The following is a 25,958-nucleotide window of genomic DNA, read 5'->3' on the forward strand; positions in this document are numbered from 1 at the left end:
CTACAGGAAAGGTGATGGCCTCAGATTTTTGGGATGCAAAAGGTATTGTGCTTATTGAGTATCTTCAAAATGGAGAGTACTATGCCTACTTGCTGAGGCAGTTACAAAAAGTTACCAAAATCAAACACCTTAGAAACTGAATGCTCTAACACATAGTCATTAGTTTCAATGACTGTAGCATTGGACTAGTTGACCTATTTTCTGGATTTGGCCCCATCTGACTGACTATCATCTGTTACCCAGCATGAAAAAACACTTGGTTGGGAACCAGTATTGCAGTGAGGATGATGTCATATCTGCTGTTGATGACTTCTTGGACCAACAGGATGAAAGCCTCTTCACCTTCAATTGGATTGAAGTGCTGTAACCCCAATGGAAGAATTATGTGGACAGCAAGGGGATTATGTTGTAAAATAAACTTCATAAAAGTATTTTGATTAGCTGATGAACTTTTCAGCCGACCCTTGCTATATCTCAGAATTTGAGTGAACATGATATATAGTTACACATTTAAAGTCTACTTACATTATGAAAAACGTTTTTTCTGTATTATGTTTCTTTGAAAATTTTCAGCATATATTTTACTGGATTACACATCAGAATTTTACTTTTTGTGTGCATGCATGCATGTTCTTTTTTCATTGCAAATCAAATCCAAAAACGAAATATAGATAACATTGTTGTTCACTTTTATTTTGTATTATAGTAATAATTACTAGAAGAAAATGCTAAGTATTCCTTTTTAAACATATTTATACTTAATCGTTTTGATACTACCATACTTGGGATTGCTTCTTGTTCTATGAGACAAAGTTGCTTGTTTTAAAATGTTCATATTTAAAACAGTCTTTTTATAATTTTACATAAACAAATGTTATGTAACTGCAACAAATGCTAGTTTTATAAAGAAAAGTGAATTATTTTGCAAAATACTTCCAAACTCATGGTTATTTTAAAAATGAATTTAAATACATAGGTAATGTTTCATGAGAAATATGGTCTTGAAAAGTAATTCTACATGAGTGCTTCGTGTATTTTAAGGTTTGATTGTTGTTTGGAGTTAGATTCATGCTTTGAAATTTGTAACTTGGGAATTTTACCATGATATGCTTTGCATTTCCACTTTTGTTTCATGTTCACAATATTCTTCATGTTTGTTACATTCAATTGTTAAAATTAGATGTTTACTGATCATTGTGTAATGGATATAACTATTTTAGTATTTGAATTATGTTACCTTTAATCACTATCGTTCATCGTTTAACTTCCGCCTTCCTTGCTAGCATGGGTTGGACAATTTGACTGAGGACTGGGGAACCAGATAGCTGCACCAGGCTCCAATCTGATCTGGCATAGTTTCTACAGCTGGATGCCCTTCCTAACGCCAACCACTCCGAGAGTATAGTGGGTGCTTTCATGTGCCGCCGGTATGAGGGCCAGTCAGGCGGTACTGGCAACAGCCATGTTCAAAATGGTGTTTTTTACGTGCCATCTGCACAGGAGCCAGTTCAGCGGCACTGGCAACGACTTCACTCAAAAGTTCTGCCCCGGTTGAGGACTAAAAGTGAAATATTTATAAAACCAAGCTGTAAAAGTATGTTGTAACATACTTAATGTAAAGAACCCCAAAACCTTCAATTAAAATTAACTCTTTGTGAGGAGAAAATAATATCACAAGCATAATGATGATTTCCAGTTATTAGAAGAGCAAGGCGACAGGTAGTAATTAGCGAGTCTAGCCTAAGATTTAGACATTTCATTTTATCCATTTGTCCTTTCTACTAGTAAAATGAAAAATTACATCTGTCAACAATCACATCAGATATCAGGAAATTCCCACAGCAATTGTAGAGCAAATGTAGACTGAGACACAGAAGTCATGGACGGACGGATAGATAGAATTTCATGTTTATTATTATAGATAACAAGTGATGCAGTTTTGACAGATAATACAATACATTAAGATTTAAATTTATAAAATGGTATTGTTTTCATCTTTTAGTCAGGAGGGAAGGCAGTATCTATGACTTGTTATAGGGCCTCTGAAATTGGTGAGAGGGGAGGAGGAAGGTATCTTCAAACCAGAAACTTGGCCTGAATACTTGCAACAAAGTAGGTGCTACTAAACATACCCAATTAGGCCATGGAAGGATTTGCATTCAGAATGCAAAGAGCTGGAACAAATACCACAAGCCATCCTGTCAGACGTTCTTACATTCCTTTGAATCCACTGTCTTAGCTTGGTACTTTTTTAGCAACCCCAAAAGAATGAAAGGCAAAGTTGATGTTGGCAGGATTTGAACTTGGAGCAAAGTAAGTCAAAGCAAACAACAAGAAGCATTCTCTCTGACATTCTAATGACTGCCAATTCACACCTAAGTTATAAATGATAATTTTATTTTAGAAAGCATTACAGTGATACTGTATTATGGAAAGTGGTATTAAGAAGATGCTACTGAATTTCTAGTCTTTAGAAACAATGAAAGGGATTAAAAGCATTGACTTAATATATTCATTGCTATTGCCTATTATTATGAGCTTGACATTTAGTAATGTTAGTATTAGCTGACCTTTCTTTAAGTGGTACCATATGCATTTACCCTGTTATAAAATAATTTGTCCTCCATCGAAGGTACGACTGTAGAATACAATTTTATAATTCATGACATCATTATACTTACAAAGTTTTAGTTACAAGTGTGTGTGTGTGCGCACACGCAATAGACTAAATATTTTAGAGCAGAGGATGTAGGATTCAAGTTTCAAATCCTATATAAAGTAATTATGGCTGATGAAAACAAAATGCAAAAATGTTTACATGCCCAACTGTAATTAAATTAGTTCAAGCCTGGTTAATGTTTTCCTGGCATGTCCTCCTACATTGATCCTTATTTCTTTTGATATGATGGGTTTAGCTATTTGTATTATACTAATTTGCTCTATAATTCTTCCTTACTGATTTGCTGGGATAAATATATTTGAATCAAGTGATTATGAAGCAAAGCACATTTTTGTACTCCACTTGACTGGCACCCTGTTTCACTTTATGGTTGAGTGATGAGTAGTAGGGAGGACATTTTCTGTAAGTGCAGCTTTGTTGCAGAGAGAGAGAGAGAGAGAGAGAGAGACTCTAGTTAACCTGAATGTACAAACAAAAATAAAAACAAGTTAAAACATTTGAATTATAATTGAGATGGTTGCTTGAACTGATTTCTCCCATGTTCAGGAAGTGGGAAGATTGTTTAAAACTGACAGATTAAGATAAATTGTTAAAATAACATAAAGGTGTCATTTAGTCTCAGGTCAATGCTTATTCAGCTAAGCTGTGTTTGAAAGTACTTCAGCTGAGATAACTTAGTCTCTTGGTTTTTCCAGGATTACATTACCCACTATATCCTCCTTTTCTAAAATAGTAGAGTGTGGTCGCTATTTTAGCAGGGTAATGATTACAGAAAGACTATACATGTATGTATTGAATGAGATGTGACTTTCCAACCCATCTAGGAGGATATTAACTCTAAATATATACTGGCCTAATACCAGCCCTGCAGACAGAGAAAATCAGATATGCAAAAAAATTCTCAATTTACACCTTGATTGAATGTTTGAATGTCTTAAATTACATTAACAGTCTGTAGCAACCCTGTAATAAACATGTTGCACTGAAACATTTTTATTGTGATTATTATGTCTTTTACATGAACAATGTGTGTTTGAATGTAACTTTTTTTTTTAGTCATCTTGTGGTGTGTGTTTGTGGTACTAAATTTGAGATAGCCATAATAATACTACGATGTTTATGCTCTTAACTTATAACAAATCATTGGGTTTCTTAATATCATACACACACTTTTGCTTTCCTAGACAATCTTGAGAGGAGATAAATTTAATTTTCAGAAGCACAAATTTAGTCCTACAATTATATCTTCATCAGTCTGGCTATGCAAATCCAGCACTACCACTACTATAGCTGTCTCACTTTGGTTATGAAAAATGTGTGTAAGCACGTCTCTTTCCTTCCTCCTTTACTCTTTTCTTTGTTACATGTCCTCACAATTGTTTTACATGCCCTCCTTGTAAGTTTTATTTATTTTCTGATACTGTCAGCTTTACTTACAAAGGCAATGTTAGGGAGTCAATAAAGTTTTAAGTTTTTATGAGTGCATATAAAATACTGTTAACACAGCTGCCTCAGTCTGGCTATAGCCATGCTCTCTACATACAGGTATATGGAAAATGTGTATTCATTCATGTTTCTGTATCTTACTGTGACACATGTGTGCACACCTACATTCTCATATATCAACAATGAAAGAATTTATTTGGTGCGACATCTTTTAGTGAGTGCATACATTTTTGTGTTTGGGTGTTTGTGCATATCTATGTATATTTGTACACATTTACATGCACATTTCTCTGTGTGCTTGTATGTATATTTTCATGTATATACACAGACATGTTTATAAAGATGAAGCATCCAAAGATGATCTGGGTTTTTTTCAGCTTGATCTGGATTTCTTGATCTTTACAATCTTTGGTGGGAGTAGTAATTACATAGTTGTAGTAATGTTTGTTGTGGTAGTGTGGTACAAACACGTGTGTCGGTCTGACTTTCTGTCTTCTATTAGGGAATATACTTAAGTGTACTGCATATATATCAAAAAGATCGAAGATCCATCCCAGGCCATTGGCTCATAATGCCAATTTCCTGGATTCTGTGGCATACATATATCTCTCCCATGGATGAGATGCCAGTCCATCACAAGATTACTCATTTACGCCAGTTGAATAGACTGAAGCAACATGAAATGAAGTTTTTTGCTCAAGAACACAACACCCAGTTTTGCTTACACACACACATTTATTAATTTGAGCTAAGACCATTATACATAAATACTATCTAAGCACTAAAATGTGCATGTTAGTACACTTTTGTGAACTATTTAATCCTTATTGGACATCAAGTTGGAGAAGATGCTAACAATTTCTTTTACCTGGCCAGTGTGATTAGTGATGGAAAAATAGTAAATAATGTGAACAAGAGAATTAGCAATGTAGGAGCAAGAACAAAAATCAATACTGATATGAATGAAGGTTTGCCTATACAATGCTAAACAAGGAAAGTGTCCAAGAAACTGGACACACTTCACCAACAATATCTACAGAAGAACCTCAAAATCACTTGGTAAGATGACACTACACTTGAGAAAATCTTTCTGTGAAACACTGATGCTGCATTGGTTTTGCCTTGCACTTGGTATGCAATGACTGCAATGATGAAAATACTGGAAGAAGGATAATGAGGAAATGGTTTTGGGTTCAGTCTCACAGTATGGACCTTGGGAAGCATTTTCTATTTGAACACTGGGCCAACAAAAGCCTTGTGAGTAGATGGGAATTGGTAGACAGAAACTGAAAGAAGCCTGTTTGTGTGTGTGTGTGTGTGTGTGTGAGAGAGAGAGAGAAATAGAGTGTGAGTGTTTGTCTCCTTCTCTTGACACAAAGTGATGATTGTTGTAAACAAGTATTATTGCTATATTAGCAGTGTTCTTCATTTCCAGTCTTCCATGACAACATGTCTAGCCATGAAAACATGTTACCTTGTTTCGAAGCAGATGAGATTTGGTGGCAAGGCAGACATCAGACCAGAGAAAATCTCTCATGCATGAAAAAGTGGATGTTACATTTGGTGATATTGCAATTCGCTAGAATATTATTCACATGATAAAAAATTTTAACCAATCACAATATCACCTAGAACTGGCTCCAGCAACAATCCCATCCTTTTTGGCCATTTTCCTTGAGCCTATTCAGCACACCCTGACTACTTGACAGAGAGCATTGATAGACACCATAGGAAATGGCCAACAGAGATGATGGACAGTAGCTGACAACCACAATGAACAATCGACAATAACAACATAATGACCAGCAACTAACTTTTCAACTGTTACTACAATTACACCAAGAACAATGACATTCAAACTCTTTTGACGTTTTGCTGTTTGTAATAACAACCTTTGCTTTCTGTTTACAGGAAGAATAAAATTTTGTTTATCATAAATCTCATAGATATTAGTATTCTTCATCATAGATATCCATATGCATGTAATCATATTTATTTAAAACAAACTTATTACTTTGTTGTGTAAGGTATATTGAGAGGTAATTAGAATTTTGATCTATAATTTTAGCTAATTTGCTAGCCTATTATTGTCGTTTAGTGTTGGAATTCTTGCAACACTTATCTATAGTGATCTAATATAACTTTCAAAATGCTGGTAGAAAATCAATGTGAGATTGATTATCTCACAATATGGGCGAAATATGCTTTTGTACAGATTTATCCAACCCATATGATGTACAAGAATTGTAATTTAACAAATCTTTTAAGGTGCTTTTAGTTTTAGGATAATTAAAAGAAAAATATGTATATTATATTTTAAATTTTATTTTTGGTCAACTCTAGATTTACTCTGAAAAAGAGAAGAAAAGTATAATTAAAAGAAATTCCTAACTACTTTTGTTTTTTATTCAAGATTGTTCAAAGAATAAATTTCTAGATATAGATTATTTCAAATGATATATATATATATATATATAAATATACACACATATTATCTTAATATGCATTTTTAAATAGACAGAATATCATTGAAAATGAAAAATTTCTTGTTTTATTGTTGTCCTTTCCTGTTGTATTTTGCAACAGGAAAAGTATATAATCAGGATAAAATATCAGCAAGACTAACTATATTTAATGTTCTATTATATGCTATAATTAAATTACAGACACATTTATATTGAAGTTATATGTGGCATGTATGTGTGTATATATAAGAGGGTTATGACGTTTTGATTTTTTTGGAAGTAAACAATTTCCTGTGTCAAAAGTCAATGAGCAATTTCATTATTTTAATTTTAATTTTAATTTTTTTAGAAAAATGTCACCTCCAACTGGAAAAATCTAACACCACTTTTGATCCAAATCATGCAAAATTCTAGGGGGTGGGGTCATAATACCTACTCAAGTTTTTACCAAACTTGGTGTGCTAACTTAATGCAATGCAGAAGCAGTATATCTCAAATTTCAGCTTTCAGGTTTAAGTAGGTTAGGAGTTACAGAGTTTTTAATTTGTTACTACTTAGGCCCTACTTTAGGAAATATCACCTTCCTCTCCTTTTTATTTCTGTGATGCTAAAAACTCTAACTATATTAACTGTTTTTCTGAATAGTAGGCTTATCCAACTAGAGTCTAAAATAATGTCTCATAAGAGAAGTGCTTGTGTCACTCAAAGAAACAAAAAAAATTTGGATGAAGAATCTTGTGCAATTTCAAGACTCACATAGGAAAAGACCACCTGTTCCCCTAGAAGAGCATTCTTTGGAAAACAACTGCAGGATACCAATGAAACTTCAAATTGTCAGTTGCTACCTGTTCCTTAGAGGTACCATCAAAGGAAGGAAAGGAAATGTGTAAAATGAGGAAAATACAAATCATTGAAAGGAACTTTTGGCATTACAACGGAAAATGGTGAATGGCTGTGCAGTGAGGATAGAAGGTTATGTTATCTTCAAAGTGAGAGCAAGGGACAGGTTGGGTATGCAACTGAAAAGGCAGCCAGTTACACAGCTATCCATCCATCCATCCAAAAGAAGGAAAGTGTCCTTAATACCAACTTCAACCAGAGCAACTCCAGTGTCATTGTCAATGTGTGAAGCAGAGACTGAAAGTGAATATCAAGAGTCCGAAAAATCAGATGAAGAATCTACACAAACAAGGAGGAAGTATAGCAAAACTGGAACTGCAACCAAGTTAGTAATACCTTCCAGCCCAAAAAGCAGCAACAGTTTGTCGACAGTTATCTCAAGATGGAATCAATGTCAATACTCCTTCCCAATTTGGTATTTACAGATCAACTATCATAGAAGCTGTTAAACTAAAAACGAAAATGAAGAAAACACTACATTTAGAAACTTGTTCATTGGAAATGTAAGGTAAACGTATTGATGATCAAGAATACCAAAGTGCTAGTTTTAAAGAATGAACAGAGAGAAGTTAAGTTAGAAGCACTTCAATTACCAAACAGAAAAGCCGATACTGTTGCGAATGGAATAACAGCTGTTTTAGATGAATACAGTTTATGGAATTGTGTAAAGATGATTGTCACTGATACGAGTGTGAACACTGGGAAAAGAAATGGCATTGTCATTCAGTTGCAAAGACTGTTTGCTCCCAAGGGTTTGAAAGAACCACAATTTATTGGTTGTCAGCATCATATCCTTGATAGAGTTCTTCGTGTTGTAATGGATAATGAACTTGGAGAAAAAAGTCATCTCCCAATATTAAATATACGCACGGTGGTGCACCAGCATGACCGCAGCCACTTGGCTGAAACACATAAATAAATAAAATACATTCATGTCAGAGCGTCTAAGTAATTACAAGAAACTCCAGGTTAATTTCAACAATGGTGAAGAAAAGATTACTGATTCAGCAGGTGGCGAGATGATATAAAATTTCTATTTCATTTGACCAGAGTTTTTCATTTCTTTGAAGCAACCGGAAAATTTCCTATTGTAAAGTTTCAAAAAATACCCAACTTAAGATGGAATTCTCAAGCAATATTAGCTCTTTTGGCATTTATTCTTCTATCAGAGAAAAGAGTTTTGCTTCTCAATGTTTTTCAATTCATCTCTTACAGCTGGGCAGATTTTTGGTTTACTGACCAAATGTTCAATGCACATGATTATCAGAAGTTATGTGGTAGCCTGCAAGTTCATAATGAAGCATTGAACTATGTAAAAAACTTTTGGAGTCGAAAACCATCAAAACTGGAAATTCCCAGAACAAATCAGAGTGCAGAATGGGCAATCAAGTGCCCTCAAGATCTTTATGATGTTTGTAAAGAGAAGGAGAAACTTCAGTTTCGATTTATTTTATCTGACAAAACATTAATTCTTTGTTTAAAAATTGGCTTTAAATAGGGAATTAAACTTATAAAGTTAAAAATATGTATTGTTTTTAATTTTGTATGTTATTGAATGCTTGTAGTGGCCTCTGTCTTAAAATAGCTGTTTTGAACCTTTGCATAGAGCAATTTTAATTCAGTAATCTTAAAAATGTATAAATACACTTTTATTCCACATCTCTCTTGTGAAATAAAGTAAAATGTGTGTTAGTTTCCTGACTTTTATGAAATTATTCATTGAATTACAGTATAGGATTATTAGGTTGTGAAAATGTCATAACCCTAATATATATATATATGCCTTTGTATGAAAATTACAATATATATTCAGAATTTAAATATATTTCTTTGTCTGGAGTAATTAATATTTTCCATTTATCTGTTAATGTCTACTGCTTGTGAATTTTTCTGGTTATTCCACAAATAGAACTAATGAATCACAGTTTGAAACTTAGAAAGATGTAGTTAAGAAAATGGTATCCAATTTTATCATATTAATGAAATGTTTCTAAATTCAAAATTAGGGACACTTTTTATTGGAAGAGAAATGACTGCTGGAAATAATATTGACTTGAGACCAATAAGATTAGTTTTCTGGTGTATATAACATATTGATTTCCTTTAAATTAACCACATATTGATGATGGATACATCTGGTTTAAAGAAATTTAGAAATTGATTTAAATGATTCTAGTGATAATGCCTGAACAGAATGAATGTTTTTCAATTGAACAGTTGATAAATAAATGAGGTGAATATAATGATGATGGTGTAAAGAAAGAATAAATAAAATTCCTATGAATCTACATTTTAATGTGAAGGATTTACAAGGTGGCGAGCTGGCAGAATTGTTAGCACACCAAGCAAAATGCTTAGTGGCATTTCGTCTGTCTTTATGTTCTGAGTTCAAATTCTGCTGAGGTCAATTTTGCCTATCATCCTTATGGAATTGATAAAATGGGTACCAGCTGAACACTGGATTTGATGTAATCAACTAACCCCTTGCTTCAAAGTTGCTGGCCTTGTGCCAAATTTGAAATCAATATGAAGGATTTATTCCTTAATATTTTAAATTAATAAACATTGTGTGGAGTTGGTGGGGTCTAAAATTAAGTATTGAGGATTAGTTGGTATAATATTTAGAGCTTTAGATGGATAAACGTAAGCTGTTAATATATAATCAGGATAAAACATCAGTAAGACTAAGAGTGAGACTAATTTATATTAACTAGGTTATTGAGAAAATTACAATTTTCAAATTCATTCTGTATTTATATTGTTCTGTGGGTAAGGTATCTTGTTTATTTATACACACATGAATGATTTTAGTTTAAAAATTTACCATTAAGAAACTATTTAATTATTAATTTTTTTAAAGGAGACCTAATTTGCTTCATCTCTACCATTCTAAAAGTCAAATTGAATAACATTGTTTGGTAAATTTGTTTGGGAGAATTTTTTTAAATTCTAATCTTCCTTAGCAAAGATGACAGGAGTATGTAAGTAAAGTGTCAATAATTTTTGGTCAACAAGTTGTTTTTTCCCCTCTCTCCATATTAAAATCTTTTGTTCAAAACTGCAATGTAACAAATAATTATACCTGTTACCAGCCAGCTAATTACAGCAGAGACCATTCATATACAAAATCCACTGAATTTCACACTTTTCCTTGCTAGATCTTTTCATTAAAAAAAAAAGTTAGACAACTATTTTGATTCATAATTCTCGTTTACTCTTTTGTTTCAGTCATTTGACTGCGGCCATGCTGGAGCACCGCCTTTAGTCGAACAAATCGACCCTATAACTCGTTCTTTGTAATCCTAGCATTTATTCTATCGGTTTCTTTTGCCGAACCGCTAGGTTACAGGGGCGTAAACACATCAGCATCGGTTGTCAAGAGATGGTGGGGGGACAAACAAAGACACAAACATATACACATATACGACGGGCTTCTTTCAGATTCCGTGTACCAAATCCACTCACAAAGCTTTGTTTGCCCGAGGCTATGGTAGAAGACACTTGCCCAAAGTGTCACGCAGTGGGACTGAACCCGAAACCATGTAGTTGGTAAGCAAGCTACTTACCACACAGCCACCCAAGCGCATATTTACTTTCAATTTATACTTTTGTATCTATTGTAAATAAGAATGGGCGAAAGTAAAGAATACGCACACCCGGTGTTTAGGGTTAGGGGTTTTGTTACGCCTAAAACGGATGGTGTACGTATTGTTGTTGATGATGAAGGGTATGTTCAATTGTTTTTACTAAAGTTCTCCAAAGATCTATTTATATAAAAACGTTACATTTCTTTCCTCCTCACCACAAGGACGGATATCTTGGTATTAAAAGAATTTTTAGAATAAAAGTGGAGTTTGTACTGAAATGCGTACATACTTGCAGCAATTTGAACTATTGTTGATAAACTTTTTCTTTAAGTTTTAATGAAATCTTTATTCAGAAAGGTAATTTCAGTATTGTCGATAAATTTATTAATACAGTGCACTGATGAAGTAAAGCAAAACAAAGACGAAATTCTCACCATCTGAAGCCACTTGATTTCATGATATTTGATTTTGCTTTTTACGTTCTGAGTTCAAATCTCGCCTAGGTTAACTTTGCTTTTCATCCTTCGCTAACTGTTAAGCTCTGTACCAATTGTAGAAACGATTATTAAGAAATATAATCACACGGGGAGTGTACTTACGTCTCTCTCTTGTGTGCAGGTGGTTGTTAGAAGTACCCATGAAAAGAACAAGGAGTGTAATGATAGGTTCTTTATGTTGATAGTATTACTTCCGTTAAAAAAAGTCATTGTTTACAGTTTACGTAGTGACTTGTATGATTCAACGAGAGAACTATCCGGTGCGAAGGCGTGTCTGCTGATTGAATTATTTACATAGGTAAATGCAGTAGTTTTATTATTAGTCTCATATTTAAAATTTTATTTCACAGATGACTTAGTTCCCAGATTGAAATATCTGTTCACATTGCGAACTAAACCAAATTGTTTAGCCCCAGGTTAGAATTGAGCAGAATGAGCAGACTTATGGCTAAAGGCGTTCCAGCTTTGACCACTCTGTTTTTGTTCGTTTGATACAAAACCATATTATCTACACTTTTAAAGACAGTAGAGTGTGATATGAGGATATGATTTTATTGCTATTTCTAGCAGGACTAGCGACTATGTTGAAGCTCCCTGGTTACCAGAGCCAAGTATGTAAATGAAATAGTATACGAACAGTGTTGAAAGTTGGCCGAGCATGCCCATTGGTAGATGTTACACTTAAAACTATTTATTGACTTACTTGACTTCAACCAACAATACTGCCTCAAGCAGGTTTTTTTTAAAAATTCGTGTAGTTTTAAGCCCCCATTTTGCTCTTTGTTCCTATTCGCTTTCAGTTAACGTTATTATTTCGTCATTCAGACGTGTGTACTTATTAGTAGTACCATTTCCGCTTTCTTTCTCGTGTCATAATCTCTCGCACTCACACAGGTACACGCCATATGGAGATATTAAATAAAAAATCTTACTTAGCAAGGCTGGTAACAACGTTACATCTACTACTTGCTGAAAATGCGTTAAGACACGCTCCTCGTCTGTAATGAGAGATCTCTCGACATTTGATTATCTAATACATAGAATCACCAACATCTTTTGTTTGAACATAGCCACCGCTTATTTGTCAGTATGAAGAACTTTAATGGGTAACACGTTTTACCTATATGGGTGACCTCATCAGGAGCTGCTGCTTACTATCAACTGAGATAAAAGCGAAGGAGTGTAACAAGAAGACGAAAGCCTGTCACCGACCAACTCCTACCCCAAGCTCCTCATCCAATTATCAGCAGCTCTAACGAAAAGCAGCAGCATGCCAAGCTATCGTTTTTCTCATCCTTATCACACTTACTGCTGTTATTTACCAACTTCTCTAGTTTATGGCTGTCTACATGGTCGGTATTTGGTACCGCTGCCAACATCATATTACGATTGCTTCTTTCTTTTACACCGGGACAACATACCAGCAGCAACATAATCTTCATCTAACTGCTACATAAAGCTAAGTTAGAGGTTGAGCGGTGCTTCCCCACCACCCTCAAAAACCCGATCGGTATGGGTGAAGATAGTGGATACTTTAGCCGCCGCTCCTGCCAGTTTCGACTTCCTACACGAAAGCAACATCAACAACAAACAGATACGGGTAACTGCAAGAAAAAAAGCTCTAATGGATACGACTGTAATGCTGCTACTAGTTCGGTTGCAAACTGCATAAATAAAAGTGAAGCTATAACAACCAGTGGCTGTTGTGATGCTGTTACTGATGCTAACAATTATAACAATACCTCTATTACTGTTGCTAATTGCACCAATAACAACTGTCGCGCCGATCTAAATAGCAAAAATTCTGGAGATCACCGCTACTCTTGTGATCATCTACAATTTGATCTGCGATGCAGACCAGTGGAACAAAATGTAGTTTCCTCTCTCTCTCCAAGACAGGTGTTTGATGTAGTAACTGAAAACACGACAAATCGTAACCCCTCAAATAGTTTAAACAGTTCTATTAATAGCTGTTCACTATTAGTTGATGACGTGAGAGATGCTAATAACGACAGTACATGTACATCCAATTTGCCGTGTAGCTTATACAGTCGACCGGTACATCAAGTCGGTAGTTCTGCTATCGACACAGATACTACTTATAATACTGGAAGTAGTAGTTCTAGTGGTGGTTATTACACTCAGACGAACAACAGTTGTGGTCGAACGACATTTTCTCCAAACAGTATACTCCATTTGAAATACACAGATCTCAACGATTTGAACTCTTACAGAAATTTATGTTACGTGTTTAAGGACGAACAGGATTTTGAAGAATTTAAACAAGAATTACAAGACTTCCAGTTTCTGAAAGAAAGTCTTCAGAAAAGTGGATGTAATCACGACTACCAAGTATCTCCACTGCGCGAAATACCAGTAAATATTGAAGAACAATTGGCCCAAAATAACAGATTCGGAAACAGCCCGAGTAATAGTCCAATTTTTACCAGTATTAACCAGCAGGATCAACAAAACAAAGTTAACAATAATATCTGTGATGATCAAAGTGCGAATTGTTTAACATTGCAGGAGGAAACTTTCTCTACACGTAACTCTGGAAGAATTCTTGGTTGTGATATTGTACCTGTTCCTATTGCTACTACACCAGCAGCTTCTTCAGAAACTTCGTCATCATGCCAACCTCGTTTTGTTAACACCTGTATTTCTTCCTCACCAACGCCAAGCAGTTGTAATAAAGCCAGAATCACAAATTCTATAAGCAGACGAAGTTCTTCAAACTCCTCGTCCCCTCTGAAATATTTATCGTCGTCTTTCAGAAACGCATTAGCCCCACATGACATGTTAATGGACTTTTTCAAAAGTGATGAAAATTTCCAGGAGTTCGAACGGGAGTTTGCTAACTTGGATAATGACTTCAATGTGTTCGGTCGACTTGGTCGAATAGAGGACAGTGAAGATAGAGACCAAGTATTTGCAACTAGAGATAGAAAACGTAATGTTGAGAGTGAAGGGCGAAGTTCGATTCCTTTGAAAATTAATTTTCAACAGGATACGAATGTTTGTTGTTCGAATGAACACATGCCACTGACTGAACTAAAAGTTAAACACAGTTCAGCTGGGGCTAAACAAGATGTTGCAGTAACGAAAAGTACTGGGAAAAGTGATTCCTTTTCAGATTTCTTTGACAATGACGAAGATTTTAAGGAATTTGAGAAAGAATTTGCTAACTTCAAATTGCGGAGAAGATCACGAGCTTTTGCTGATGATTTTAACAGACGTTCAAATTGCGATCTGTTTGCTGATTTTTTCCCCAAGTTTGAAAATCAGGAAAAAATCGAACGGCGAAGTCGTGGACCTGCCAATGATTGGGATTATTTATTTAACAAAATCAAAAGAAACAGTGGATTTTTGGCGGATGTTAATGAACTGCAAAGTACACCTTGTGAAAGATCTCAGAGCCCTACGTTTTTGGCCACACAATCTCCTAAAAGAACTACTGAAGATATTTCAACATCACTTTGCAAAGCAAACGAAAGTCCAGTAAGAAAACCTATCGAAATAGCCGTTCAACGACGACCTCCTCTCCCGCCTCTAGTAACAAAACATCCACACTTTTCATGTGAGCGACACAACAGCTCAAGTTTGCAGAAAAAGCCTTTGGAATTAAAGATTGAACATGTATCCTCTCCAGTATCGCTTAATTTCCGAAATGACAGCCCCAATCCGTTGTCAGACAGTGTTGGCAGCACTTACATGCGAATACCCAAATTAATAGATGAGGAAGATAGAGAAGAGTCTGTATCACCGACAGTATTACATATCGATGAAACTCCCGTGTATAATCCAGATACTACTGGTACTACTGATGCTTCTAATAGTGCAGAAGAACTTTCTCACATTATTATTGAACATCATTTCACCGGTGGTGTTTCTAAACCAACTCTTACCATTACTAGGAGAACGAATAAGTCGCTGGATGAGGCCAGTGAAAGCGAATCTCCCGTTTCTGTACACGCACAACAATTGTCTGAGCTGAGGGATAAACGTTGCCACACGGACCCACCTAGAATTGTTATAGAGCATAGGTTTTCTCCCCGTGAGTTTGAACCCGGTTCTAGTAAACAGAATAGGTTTTCTACTGCGTTGGAATTTTTACAGGATGTGGATTCAGGCAAAGTTGAGGATAAGAAAAAACCACACAAAGGTAAGCAAGCAATAGAGAGACTGGTTTGTGGAAGTCATCATTCATTTCGATTGTTCTAATTTTTTAATGATGATTATGTGAATTGAGTTCGATTTCCAAATAACAATTTTATTTTTTTTAAATATGTTCAAATAACTCCTTATTACATATCCATGCATACGTGAAGTATGTATTTGTCGTGTGTGTGTTTGTGTTTCCATATATACCTATAAATATAGTTTTAATTGAAGATGAAAAAAAACTTTGCAAACTGTTACTGTGTTCGTGTGTGCGAGTAATTGTAATAGGCTACAGCGCTTTATATATATATATATATATATAAATAAAAACATAAATTATTTATAAACGCCCTTACGTATACATTTCTCCGAAGGGTTTTCGCTTGAACATTATTATTGTCAGTTCAGACCCGTTTGTCATTTAAACGGAGTTCTTTATTATTTATTCGTTTGAGTAAAGCATGATTGCTCGCGGATGGTTTTGATCCAACACGAGCTGCTATTTCCAGCAGATCGAGTGACCACACAGAGGCTCTCGCTAACTCGATGTATACTTGAAGAAGCAGAATTCAAGGCTGCTCTGTCTTAGGTTTCTGTTCTTACTCTCATCACGTTAAGTGTTGTAAGTTGTTAAACGTTCAGTTGACTATTTCAATTATTTACATTTACCTAGTTCTACTGCATTACCAGCATATGAGGACTCCAGCAAAAACAGTGGATAATATTTGCATTGCTACAAAGATTAACTGGGAATTTACTAAGTCAACATACCTTTCTTGTCTAAGTTTGTTGATCTGAATTATAAAAAAAAGTTAGTAATTGCCGCAGAAAGAAGTTAGAAAATAGTTCAAATGAAGATAAAAATTGTGGGATAGTTTCTTTGTTAGAATTCAGTTCATTTCAAATGTAGGCGCGTGTGCGCCCAAGACAGTTACAGCATAGCTCTGTCTTTTTGTCTCATCTTTTGGAAATCAGAGAAATCTGTGAAACCAGTTAAGTCTTTAAAAATTCAAAAATAAAAAAATCTAAATGAATTCCAGTGCATATTCAACTTTTTTTTTTTATATTTCTACCTTCATGGAATAAAATAACTTTGTTTCATATACACATACAAACACGTATATATGTGTATATACACCCATTATGTACATATGTATACACACACACACACACTTCAGTTATGTAGCCATGTGCACTTTTTTTCCCTTCTCTGGATCTTATTCCTCTCCTCTTTCTGATGAAGAGCCATGCCTGAAATGTTATACACTCTTTTTTCCCCTCTTATACTGAGTGTCAACCATGTGTACATCTTTTTGATTTTTGTTTTGTTATTTTTAATTTTCGATTTGCCTATGTATATATGTGTGTTTGTGTATGCATCCCTAGCTTTACGGAAGTAGTATATTTCCGAAAATATGTTTGTAATGTGAAATTTCATAGTGCAAAGTTAATTTTCCTATTATCAAATGAGATTGCGTTCTTATGGACTCCTTCAAAAGAAAAAAAAATACACAAGAAAGCAATAGAGAACAAGCAACACACTCACCTTTATACATGAAAATAATTTCTAAACTTATACATAAAAACAAAAACATTCCAAGTGGAATGAGTTAGAGAATTAATAAGAATCAAAATATCGTAAGAGTACATTCTTACCACAATAGAGATGTTGACTACTGTGTGAGGGGTGCTGGTAGAATGAGCATTACTAGGATGATGAGGAACAATTTTTACTCTCTTATGGTTCATTATCACCAACATCAGCTTGAGGGATGAAGAACTTATCCTAAGTTGTTTATTCTTTGTACAGCTCAGTATAGGAACTGAGCTCATTATAAACTCCTCTTGTAATCTTTATGCTACATTCATGATTAGGATCATTATCAGCAAAAGCCTGCAGACCTTCCTTTACCAACCTTTTTGTAATAATTTTTGTAATCAATTTAAGTGGTGTAGGTGGAACTTCTGTTGTCTGATCTGTATTCTCAGCTTGTTCTTTTTCTAGCAGTATCAGCCCCTTGTCAGATAAACTTTCTCTCTGGGACACTTGCAAATCAATCACATCATACTTTATGACTTCTTCAGATCCTATATCCCTTGCTAGTGTCATTATCTTTCTGAAATTCATATAGACTTTCTGCTTGAAGAAAACTTGTAATCTCATGGATATTGTCTGACCATTTACTTTCCCAAGCACTATTCAAGGTTGAAGGTTTCACTCACTCCATGATTCAGCTATGTTATCCACAACATCCATTACGATGAATTTCTTCTAGGAATCTCTAACTGTAGGTTTATCCTCTTTGTTAATTGCTTCCATATGTTGTTTGAAAGTTCTCATAATATGTCTTGATCTATTGGTTGGAGTGTTCTTGGGGATATATTCGACTCTCACATTATCAAAAAGGTCATCTAAGTTCACTAGTTTTCTCGGTTCATTATTGGAAATATGTCTGGCACTGTACCTTGTATACTGAAGGACAAAAAATGTTTGTAACTAATCTTTGAAAAGGCTCTTAGTGATCCATGTCTTTTTATTTGAATGTCAAATCAGAGGTAGATCAAAGTATGTGTAATCCTAGAATGCCCCTTAGATTTTCAAAATGATACACATATAGGCATCAGGCTTGCTGAACCTGGTACTATTGCCCCAACTTTGGTACTTTTGGTGTGTGGTAATACACTGCAGTAATTTGCTACTTTTTTCAAATTTTTTCGCTTCATGTAAAAAATAAGTTTACAGCATATGTAAGTGAACAATGTAACAATAAATACATTACATTACTATTGGACTAACTATTTTATATCAAAATATATTTTGCGACATTTTATAACGAGGCAGTTTATAGCTAATTGGTAGCTAGTTGGTATAGAATATGTTCAATACGTATATTGTACATACCATCCAATATCTCTGGCTTGCTGCTCTAATGCCAGTCAGTAGCATATTTTATACATAAGTGACAAGTGCTTCCTTACTATCTCGTTAAACTTTTATCAATTATGAATCATTTATAACCCACATGATGAGCAAAAATACAAAAGATAAAAGCAGTGATGAGATTGACTTAGGTTTAACTCCGCCAAAGAAAAGAATTAAACAAAAATGGAAAACTGACCGACTTTTTGCACTGTACAACTTCTTCTGTTCATATTACAGGTGTAGCAGCTGCAGAGCTGCTTAATTGCAAAACATAACTTACCAGTGAGACTTATGGATCATTTACCTGGACTAATTCAGAATGCATGTCCTGATTCCAAAATAGCTAAAGATATCAAATGTGCAAGAAACAAAGATACTCAAATATATAAAAATGTTTTAGCCCCTCATTCCTTTGAAAACTTCATTAAACAGTTAAAAGAGTGCAATACAGTTCTATATTTAAGAGATGAGGAATTGTGTACATTATTTACATTCGATGGATATTTGTCCTCATCTTGTTTGTTGTTAACAGAACGTTTCGGCTGATATACCCTCCAGCCTTCTTCAGGTGTCTTGGGGGAAATTTTGAACCTGGGTTCTCATTCCTAAGGTATTTTTCAATGTTATTATTATTATTATTGTTATTATTGTTCAGGTCACTGCTTGGAATCGAACTCGGAATCTTGGGGTTAGTAGCCCGTGCTCTTAACTACTTCACCGTATGCCCGTGGGCAATTATGGAGTGATTTTAGGGCTTGTAAGTCTAATATTTTTCTATCCTTCCTTAATACCGATTCCCATATGCTGCTCATATCTGCACTCAGTCAGCTTAGGAGGTTGTTGTGTCCTAGCATACGTGCTGCTTCTTTTAGTTTTCATATTTTCCAGTGGTGTTCTCTATCTATTATTTTAACTTCATCCCACAGGGGGAGGTGGTCTCCATTTTTCCATACATGATCAGCTATACCCTATTTATCAATATCTCTCCGTATCACAGCTTTGCGATGTTCATCTACCCTTATTTTGAGGGGGCAGGATGTTTCACCTTTGTATAACCTACCACAGCTGCATGGGATGGAGTACACACAGTCTTTAGTCATATTCTCTTCTATTGGTGGTTTTACTCAAAGGAGATATTTGCAAAGTGTTGTATTACTCTTGAATACTGTCCTGATGTCATATGGGCCGCATATCTTTTGTATCTTTTCGGAGAGGCCTTTCACATAGGGTAGACAGACTGCACAGTTTTTTGGCTTCATCCTTTCTCTTCTCCATAATTGGAGTGGATAGTATACTTTTGGGGTAGTTGTTTAACAGATCATTATTGAGCTTGATCATTTCTTCGTGGTGTGTATTACAGTTGCTACTTATATTCTTTGCATGATGTTTTAGGCACTGAGCAATCCCTCTCTTTACACTATATGGATGGTGGGAATTGAAGTTGAAGTGCAAAGAATATAAGTAGCAACCGTTATACATACCACGAAGCAATGATCAAGCTCAATAAATATCTGTTAAGCAACAACTATCCCAAAGTATACTATCCACTCCAATGATGGAGAAGAGAGAGGATGAAGCCAAAAAACTGTCCACAGTCTGTCTACCCTATGTGAAAGGCTCTCTCTGAAAAGATACAAAAGATATGCAGCCCATATGACATCAGGACAGTATTCAAGAGTAATACAACGCTTTGCAAATATCTCCTTCGAGTAAAACCACCAATAGAAGAGAATATGACCAAAGACTGCGTGTACTCCATCCCATGCAGCTGTGGTAGGTTATACAAAGGCGAAACATGTTGCCCCCTCAAAATAAGGGTAGATGAACATCGCAAAGCTATGACATGAGGAGATATTGATAAATCGGGTATAGCTGATCATGTATGGAAAAATGGAGACCACCTCCCCCTATGGGATGAAGTCAAAATAATAGAGAACACCACTGGAAAATACGAAAACTAAAAGAAGCAGCACATATGCTAGGACACAACAACCTCCTAAGCTGACTGAGTGCAGATATGAGTAGCATATGGGAATCAGTATTAAGGAAGGATAGAAAAATATTAGACTTACAAGCCCTAAAATTCACTCCATAATTGCCCACGGGCATATGGCATAGTGGTTAAGAGCGCGGGCTACTAACCCCAAGATTCCGAGTTCGATTCCAAGCAGTGACCTGAACAATAATAATAATAATAATAATAACAACAACAACATTGAAAAATACCTTAGGAATGAGAACCCAGGTTCAAAATTTCCCCCAAGACACCTGAAGAAGGCTGGAGGGTATATCAGCTGAAACGTTCTGTTAACAACAAACAAGATGGGAACAAATATTCGTCGAATGTAAATAATGTGAGTGTGAGTTTTCATTATTTGTTGATAAAACTACTGATGTAAGTACAAGAAACAGCTTGTACTGTTAGTAAGATTTTATGATTGTAGCACTCCAAAAATATTATTAATAGTCATTTAATTCTTTTGGAAGCCAAGGATTGCTCTGCTAATGAAATTTTTTCCTCTATTGAAAGATTCTCCACCTTACATGAAGGATTTGCCAGTGACAATGCTAGTGTAATGATGGGACAGAAGGGTGGTGTGCTGGCATTACTGAAGAACAAAGTTCCCTCTCTCTTTATTCAGCGTTGTGTCTGTGACTCTATGCATATCTGTGCATCAAAATCATATTCAGAATTACCTTCATGTTTAGAACTTGCTAGAAGCATATATTCATTCCTCTCAAATAGCCCAAAGAGACTGCAGGAATATGAAGAATTTCAGGCATTTACTCAAACAAATCCTCATAAATTATTCTTTTCTACTCTAGGCAGAAGGCCGGGAATGTTTTTTTTTGGGGGGGGGGGGGCAGTCGATTAGATCGACACCAGTACACAGCTGGTACTTAATTTATTGACCCCGAAAGGATGAAAGGCAAAGTCAACCTTGGTGGAATTTGAACTCAGAATGTAGACAGATGAAATACCTCTAAGCATTTCAACCTGCGTGCTAACGTTTCTGCCACCTCACTGTCTTATCCTCATAAATTAGGATCTTTTCCCTTTGAACGGCACATCGAGAAATTAATTTTTTGTAACTAAACAGTTTCAAATTTCGGAAACTGGTAGAATGTATCATATAAAACGTCTTTTACTCTTAGTGATGTTGAGAAAAGTTTATATTTTCAAAGTTATTTCGTGTTAAAGTTGTCTTATTTCGGTAATTTCAAGCAATGACGTGTATTCAGCTGAATAAAATTACTGCTGTTGTTTGTCAACAACAACTTCCGGCGGTGTATATTTCGTTTGTCACTGTTATTTATGACATATTTCATCTCAGTTATGTTTGTATGATTACCTTGGACATTGTTCTCACAAATCGGATCTTTCCTGGGTCAAATTTTTTTACTATTTGTTGTGGAAAATTAATGCCATTGCTGTTGGATTTGCCTAAAGAAAATTGTAACTACAAAAGTTGGCAAAGTGAAATTAATTATTTTACTATGAGAAAGAGGAGTTTAGAATTGAAATATAGAAAATAATCTTATCATCTGTATTTTGCTTGAGTTTGCAGTAGGATATAGCATGGCCCTCTAAAATTAGAAACATGAACTGAATATTTTAGTAAATCAGTATTATTATTGGTTGCTACTGTAGATTATGGGCAAAAAATGTTCATAGTGAGCTGAATTTTTCAACTCGTCTTACTTTTTGGTCGAAGCAATTTCATTTTTTACATATCCCTTCCATCTTTGGTAAAGACATAATTGTTGCATCATCTTGTTTCTTTTCTCTGATAAGTTGCAAGCTTTAAACCTATTATGAAAAACCATTATTAGATACTGTTGTATCACAGCTAATATGTCCAGGAGATTTGGACCTATCCTGCACAACTAGTTTAACTAAGGCATATGAAAGTTGACAGACACAACATCTACTCCAGATATTTTATAAAATACTTGCACTCTTAAAATAGAGTGCAGTTGTTCCAATATTTTTCTCCTAGTTATTTTGCTTCAGTTTGTGATCTATAGAAATGTTTTATTGTTTCTGAGCAGGATGCATTACTGCACACCCTTCTTGCCACAGGGAATAGGAAACAAAATATCTGAAAATGTTACTCGTAAGAGATTATTCTTCATTCATTTTTACATAGCTCTAAAGTAACTGGAATTCAGTACTGACCAATACCTGGACCTCTGCAGTTTGCAATTAAATTTTTTTAAATAAATAGTCCAGGTTTTGTAATGATAACTATGATTCCTTATATAGGCATGACATATTTTGGGACAGAAAATAATTATTTCAATCTCTAGTTCTTGACTGAAATGATTTTATTGGCTTTGGAAGGATGAAAGACATAAACTGACTTGAGTGGGGTTTAAACAAAGAATATAAAGAAAAGTACCATATTTGCTGGTGTATTAACCGCACTTTTTCTGATGGGGAAAATCCAGGAAAAGGGGTGTGCGGTTTATACATGGGTACAATGAAAAGTCAGTCTAAAGCCCGAACATTATTTCATGTAATTATCCAAGATTCATGTGGTACTAGCTTCTCTTACAATTCTTACTTTTAAAACTAGCAAAAAACCTGTTTAGATATTCTTATTTCAGTGTCATAGTCCATTTTGTCCGTCATACACTCTTATAACATTACACATTTCAAGCCAACGTATGCCGGTGTTATCTCAATCGCAGCCTCTGCTTAGATGGTGCTGTAGCCCTGTAGAAGAGGGACATGTACCGGTAGAAAAGTAGTGAGAATTTCTGTAAAGACTTAGCTTTTGTCCAACAAATGCACTATGATTGACAGCTGATTGCAATTTCCACTCACCCTTTGACTTACCGTGAATTACCTATGAGTTTGGTAATCCCCAGGTCTACGACATAAACAACTTTTGTTTGGTGACCTAGATGTATGACTTATCTCACCATGTAGGGAAACGAGAGAGAGAGGGAGAGCTGTGATTTATTCTTGAACGTGATTGTTGAAATGTATTTAGTAGGTAAGAAGTAAATGAAAATGGAATATGAAAAAGTTATTTCATATAAGGGGAGGTAATTGCATTTATTCAGAATTATCTTGAACCAGGAAAGGTAAGTTTCAGCACCATCACCAATGTTACAAAGGAATATAAATCAACTGGAATTTCATTACCGTACCTTAAAGTACTGGTAAGTGCATTGGTTTGTTTGTGTTTTGTAATATATCTACGTAAATACTTAAAGAAATTGATAATGATGAAAGGAAGCTTTCAAGCTACATCCCATTGATTGGACCACAATTAGCTTTACTGACTTGTCTACTCCGCTTTTCAAGTTCCATGTGACTCATCTACTTTGCTCTATAAGTTCAATGATGGTGAAGTGATCATGCTGAGACGAACATTCATAGCCGCCTTCAAGCTCTCAGCTCCCAGGTTTGCTGAGGAGTTTGGAAACCATGCAGTGGGCCGTCACTTCTGGGTTGATGCATCTGTTGTCTGACAGCGCTCCGATAAGGCCACAATCGAATCAATGCCCAAGAAGAAGAAGGTGATGAGGGGCAAGACTGCGCAGTGGCCGGAATTAGAGGAGAAGCTTCTAGGATGGGTGAAGAAGAAGATGGTGGGATTCACGGTGTCATCACCGACCCTTCGAATTGAGGCCAAGAAGATCGCCAAAGACATCAGCATCAGAGACTTGTGTTCCAGCACATCATGAGCTTTCTGGTTTATGCACAGACATGATCTGTTCATCAGGTGTCGCACCCACATTGCACAGCAGCCACCTGAAGAGCTTGACAAGAAAACTGAGTGGTTTCAGCAGTTTATCATCAACCTGCGTAAATGGCATCAGTACCCTCTGAGCTGCATTGGCAATGCAGACCAGATTTCCCTCACATTTGATCTTCTGATGGCGAGAAGTCTTTGCTAAGAAGGGGAAGAAAATAGTGGAAATCGTCATAATGGGTCATAAGAAGGACTGTTTTACAGTGATGCTGGCTTGTACGGCTGATGGAGGAAAGCTGCCAACCATACTTTGTCTTCAAGAAGTCACTACCCAAAGATGCCAAGTTTCTGGAAGGGGTCATTGCTTGAGCCCAAGTGAAAGGTTGGATGGACCAGGCACTCATCAAGGACTGGCTTCAGGTAGTGTGGGGGTGGCACATCAGTGGACTGCATCAGAGAAGGAGTCTCCTGGTTCTGGATGCATTCAGATGCCACAAGTCAGAAGAAACCAAGGCGAAGATACGTCATCTGAACATCGATGTGGCAGTGATCCCCAGGGAATGACATCCCTTCTTCAACCCTTTGATGTTGCAATCAACAAACTGTTTAAGGACTGTCTCAAGCACCGCTGGGAGGATTGGATGGCCAATGCACCGAAGGAGATGACAGAAACTAGGTGCATGAAGAAAGTCAACATGGGGATGATCTGCGAGTGGATCCTGAAGATCTGGAAGGAGATTCCAGCAGACATCATCAATCGGGCTTCCCTGAAGTGCTGCATATCCAATGCGCTCGATGGCACAGAAGATGACATCTTGTGGGAAGACAAGACCATCTCTCCTGACTCTTCTGACTCCAGCAATGACGAGGATGAACTGGCATATGCAGGTGATCAACTCTACGAGGTCTTCAATGGGTCGTCTGATGATGAAGAGTTCTTAGGCCTTGAGTGAAATCTCTACCCATTAGGGTCGATCTTTTTTTAGGACCACACATTTTCAAGAAAGAATATAAAGACCACAATATGAATAAATCATATAAACGCACGTTTTCTTGAATTTAAAAACTAAGCTTTGTTTTTGATGGTTTACACAAAGAATGGTCTTTGGTAGTGTCCCAGCAACTTAATATATTTTGAATGTGTATGTGGAAAAAAGAATTTTTTTTGAACAAACATAGGGCTAATTTTTGTAACAGAAGTGTAGTTTATTGTATTAAACTTGGAAGTATGAAATCAGAATGTAGAACTACATACTCCAGGCATTTAGTCTGTGAATTTTGCCAGCTTATAATAATTCTTGTATGAAAGGTGTGTATAGGCATGTACAGCTATTTGAATTCTTTCAGTATAATACTGGTACCTATTAACTGTACAGATGAGATTTGAATACAAAAACAGTCTCTGAATATCTGTGTCTGCAAAATATCCAGCCAATCATATTTTTTTTCCAACTTCCAATAAGAAAAACTTAATTCTTTTGTTACACTGTTAAAATACACTACATTTGTTTTAATTAATTTTGTAAATAATGACATATTTAGTAAAAATAACTGGAATTTGGAACATAAATTAACCCTTCAAATTTCT

The 25,958-nt window shown here is 35.5% G+C and overlaps 2 protein-coding genes across 5 annotated transcripts in view; one reads left to right on the top strand and one right to left on the bottom strand.

Moving 5' to 3' along the window:
* The window catches only part of LOC106878752 (ras association domain-containing protein 5), a 247,897-nt gene that overhangs the window by 77,944 nt on the left and 143,995 nt on the right, over positions 1-25,958 (bottom strand). The window lies entirely within an intron of this gene.
* Positions 11,814-25,958, top strand: part of LOC149135138 (uncharacterized) — a 111,313-nt gene continuing 97,168 nt past the window's right edge. For all 3 annotated transcript variants that reach the window (XM_089353944.1, XM_089353946.1, XM_089353947.1), the window contains exon 1: positions 11,814-15,740. In XM_089353944.1, coding sequence (XP_089210070.1) covers positions 13,088-15,740 — 2,653 coding nt within the window. In that variant the 5' untranslated portion in view covers positions 11,814-13,087. The remainder of the gene's footprint in view (positions 15,741-25,958) is intronic.

The sequence above is a fragment of the Octopus bimaculoides genome, chromosome 6, assembly GCF_046866305.1.
Source record: "Octopus bimaculoides isolate indiv1 chromosome 6, ASM4686630v1, whole genome shotgun sequence".
Taxonomy (NCBI): Eukaryota; Metazoa; Mollusca; class Cephalopoda; order Octopoda; family Octopodidae; genus Octopus; species Octopus bimaculoides.